Raw genomic sequence first — 4,085 nt, 5'->3', positions numbered from 1 at the left:
TCAAAAAAGTAAAAAAAAAGATTGGAGTGAACAAAAAAACAAAAGAAAAGTAAAAGTGTAAAACTTTTTACCAAGACGAGTGGAAAATTAATGACACTAGTGAAATTAAAAGGTAATAATAATAAGAAAGTAAAAAAGTAATTTTGGTATGAAGAAAAGAGGCACTAAGTGAATCCAAAAAAGGTACACGGAGAATACGCATACCTTACTAGGGCCCTGCCCACAAAAGCTACACAATAGGAGCCGAAAAAGAGGGATGCTTCCGTCCATTAGTGCCTTCGACTTACTTATAAATTGACTACATTACACGCCTCCTTTATGACATTGTGACTTGCTTACCTCTAGTGCGCATGCTAGCTACTCTCTCTCTCTCTCTCTAAACTCCCCTCTCTCTCTCTCCATACTTGTGAGCTAGTTCATCACCTTTCAATTCTTTGGACAGAGACCTCTGTTTTTCTGCTCTGTTCTCTCTTCATTGCCGAACTCAGGTACGAATTAACATTAGTATTTCGAATTCCTCTGACGGGGTTTTCTTTCAATTATATGTACTGATAAATATTTTCTTGATTTGTAGTAGAAAAGGAAATGACAAATCAAGATGTGGTGGTGGTTCCGGATAAGAAATCCGGTGGCGGTGGTGGTGGCATGACGATAACGGTGACCGTGTCCAACTCCACTCTGTTCTCATCGTTGATTCCGAAACCGCCAACTGGGTACTTCACCATTTCTAGGAAATTGAAGAAGGTTGAAATTGAAACGGGTGCCGGAGCTAAAATCAATGCATGGGTTGACAAAATGAGAGCATCTTCTCCAACTCATAGATCATCCCCGGCTTCTACTGATCAAGACCCGAACTCTTGGATTGTATGTATCAAGTTTCATTCTGAACTTTCTTGCACATTCCTTCTATGTGTATATATATAGTGTCTCATGAATTCTTATTATTATTATTTTTTTTTCGAATTTTATTGGAGACAGCTTCGTCATCCCTCAGCGTTAACCATGTTCGAGCACATAACAAATGCTTCGAAGGGGAAGCAAATAGTGATGTTCTTGGATTATGATGGTACCCTCTCGCCGATTGTGGAAGATCCGGACCAAGCTTTCATGTCCAATGAGGTTTGTTTTATGTTGTATTTGGTTCAAATTTCTCTCATATGAGTCATATATATACAGTCTCAGATCACTAACTTTTTATCTTGTTTTGTATCAGATGAGAAATGCTGTAAGGGACGTTGCTAAGTATTTACCTACAGCCATAGTGAGTGGAAGGTGCAGAGCCAAGGTACATTTTGTACATACACTATACATATATATATATATATATATATATATATATGTATGTATATATATATGTCATTAACATTTATGCTAACGAAGTAGTAATAATTTATGCAGGTTTATAACTTTGTGAGGTTATCAGAGCTGTACTATGCGGGTAGTCATGGCATGGACATTAAGGGACCATCCAAAGGTCACAAGTATAAAAAAGTGAGGACTAGTTTACTACAATAATACTACATATGCTTCATTTCATCAAACCAACAATATATATATATATATATATATATATATATATATCTTAGTTTGTACATTAATTTGTGCTAATTTTTGAAAAATTCAGGATAATCAAACGGTTCTCTTCCAACCCGCCAGAGATTTCTTACCCATGATCGACGAGGTTTGTTTTTTCACTTTCTTTCATCTGCATGAGAAGCAAAATAAAATATGCTACAAATATTGAATAATATGTTCATAGATGTTTATTTAATTTGTGGTTTACTATATTTTTTTTCAGGTGTACAAAGCCTTGTTAGAGAAAACCAAATCCATACCAGGAGCTATGGTGGAAAACAACAAGTTTTGCTTATCCGTACACTTTCGGTGCGTTGATGAAAAGGTACAAATCAAACCGTTTTCATTTTTTTTTTTTTTTTGTTCTTGCTTCATAATTAAATTTCAATAACTAATATTACCTTTTTTGGAATAAAAATTAAATCAGAGGTGGACCACTTTGGCTGAGCAAGTTAGATCAGTGCTCAATAAGTACCCCAAGCTCAGACTAAGTCAAGGGAGGAAGGTACTGTTTGGCATTCATCTACATGATTATAGGAAAAATTTTATACAATATAAGTTTTTCTTCCTATGATAAATATTAGGTACTGTTTGGCTGACCATTTGTTGGTTAAAACAGGTTTTAGAGATCCGTCCAACCATTAAGTGGGATAAGGGAAAGGCCCTTGAATTCTTGTTAGAGTCGCTAGGTGAGTTTTGACTCAACTTATAAATATTATATATATGTGTGTGTGAATAGACACATACACACTCACACTCACACACAACACAGCACCACCACCAGCACAACAACAACGAGACCAACCACCCACTTGAATTTTTAATTCACATATATATTAAAGCATTAACACTTTTTTTTCCTTTATATGTCATTATATGTATATAATATTTGTTCACTGTCTTTTTTTAGGTTATGCAAATTCGCATGATGTTTTGCCGGTTTACATAGGAGATGATCGAACGGACGAGGATGCGTTTAAGGTATTGTGTGCTGTTTTGCTACATTCAGTTTGGACAGTTGATCATGTTTTTTCTTTTCTTTTTTTCAACATTGCAAGTCATTTTGAACACATTTATTACAAGTCATTTTGAAATTCTTGTACAATGATATATATAGGTTCTAAGCAAAAGAGGACAAGGGTTTGGGATTCTCGTCTCAAACGTACCAAAGGAAACAAATGCCTCCTACACTTTGCAAGAACCATCTGAGGCAAGAACATTAACATGCAATTTAATTTCTTTCGTTTAATGTTTTATTCAATCATTTAATTAGTTTAATAATTTTGCATGTTTATTGAATTATTATTTGTAAATTTTTTGCAGGTTATGATCTTTTTGCAGCGTTTGGTGGAGTGGAAAAGATCGTTGCTACGAGGACATTAGAGGGCTAACAATGTTGTATTTAGAGAAGAAATTGAACCTACCCTACTCAAAAAGTTGATTAGGGGTGGCTTGGATTTGTGTAGTTTTTATTGTTTAGGTCCACGTTGATAGATAATGAATGAGAGACCATAATTTGAGGTTTTGTAATCTTGAAAAGCATAAGAATATAATTATCATAAGAAACATCTACCCCTTTCTCTATATGTGTACCCTAGGGTTATCGAGAATATAGTACCCTCGATCAATGGTCAGTCAAATAGTAGATACAGGAGTATTCAATATTTTTTTCGTGCACACGTGAAGGAACAAAAGTTCTATGATGCAACCAGAACTAGTGTGAATGTGCATCTATGTGCAGGTTTCCAATCATTTTCACTCAAAATAATTTTTTCATTTTCTGACACAAACTATAGTGCATTTTGAGAAATTGACTAAGACAACTGAGGAGAAAAAAATGGAATTGAGGTATCATTTACTTTTATCATTTTTGTACTACTATTATTCCAACTTATAAGAGCATGGAATCAAAGCATTTTAAGGGTTCCTTCCAAAAGCAATATAACTTTTCTACACTAACAAAATGATGATGATGCCAAGAAACCAAATATTCCAGCCCCTAACATCAGATCTTAGCTTCAATAATGCAAAAGATGCTACTTTAAAACCATTAGAACTCTTCCAAAGCATTTCTCTAATTCAAAGGAGAATCAAAATTTTGAATTAATTGTAAGGCATGTGGCTTTTTAGGTGCATTGTATGTGACCACACTGTGTGGTATGTGACCACACTGTGTGGTGTCTCCATTAGGACATTCAATTTTATTATCATACATCTTAATTTTTAATTTGTCACAAAGTTATATATATATATATATATATATATATATATATATATATATATATATATATGTTTCTTGAAGGAATGTATGGATGGAAAAGGTTAGGGGTTAGATGTTTATGCCGTGCACAAACACTGCTACATGAATTGTATATATAATATGGTTTGCCGTATCGACCTATATACGATTTATCGGTCGGTTCGTAACTTTTTTTAATGATCTGATACCATTACACACAAGGCCGGCTCTGAGACTCCTAAAATTTTGAGAGGCCTTAGGCGAATTTTCA

At 34.3% G+C, this 4,085-nt stretch overlaps 1 protein-coding gene across 2 annotated transcripts; it reads left to right on the top strand.

Moving 5' to 3' along the window:
• The first annotated feature begins 326 nt into the window (after positions 1–326).
• LOC132274192 (probable trehalose-phosphate phosphatase J) lies at positions 327–3,239 on the top strand. 2 transcript variants are annotated; one of them, XM_059775403.1, is made up of 12 exons: positions 327–488; positions 578–864; positions 979–1,119; positions 1,214–1,285; positions 1,399–1,491; positions 1,625–1,681; positions 1,799–1,900; positions 2,003–2,080; positions 2,195–2,264; positions 2,486–2,556; positions 2,693–2,785; positions 2,899–3,239. In XM_059775403.1, the coding sequence occupies exons 2-12, from the start codon at positions 586–588 to the stop codon at positions 2,956–2,958; spliced, it is 1,116 nt and encodes a 371-aa protein (XP_059631386.1). In that variant the 5' UTR covers positions 327–488; positions 578–585; the 3' UTR covers positions 2,959–3,239. The 2 variants fall into 2 exon arrangements, with proteins under 2 accessions (XP_059631386.1, XP_059631385.1); XM_059775402.1 differs by having other exon boundaries at positions 575–864.
• The last annotated feature ends 846 nt before the right edge of the window (positions 3,240–4,085 follow it).

This window comes from Cornus florida, unplaced genomic scaffold, assembly GCF_030987335.1.
Source record: "Cornus florida cultivar Cherokee Brave unplaced genomic scaffold, ASM3098733v1 CherokeeBrave_3.0.0_Hap2_Chr09, whole genome shotgun sequence".
NCBI lineage: Eukaryota > Viridiplantae > Streptophyta > Magnoliopsida > Cornales > Cornaceae > Cornus > Cornus florida.
The sequence above is the reverse complement of the archived record's forward strand: the minus strand, read 5'-3'. Positions and strand labels throughout refer to the sequence as shown.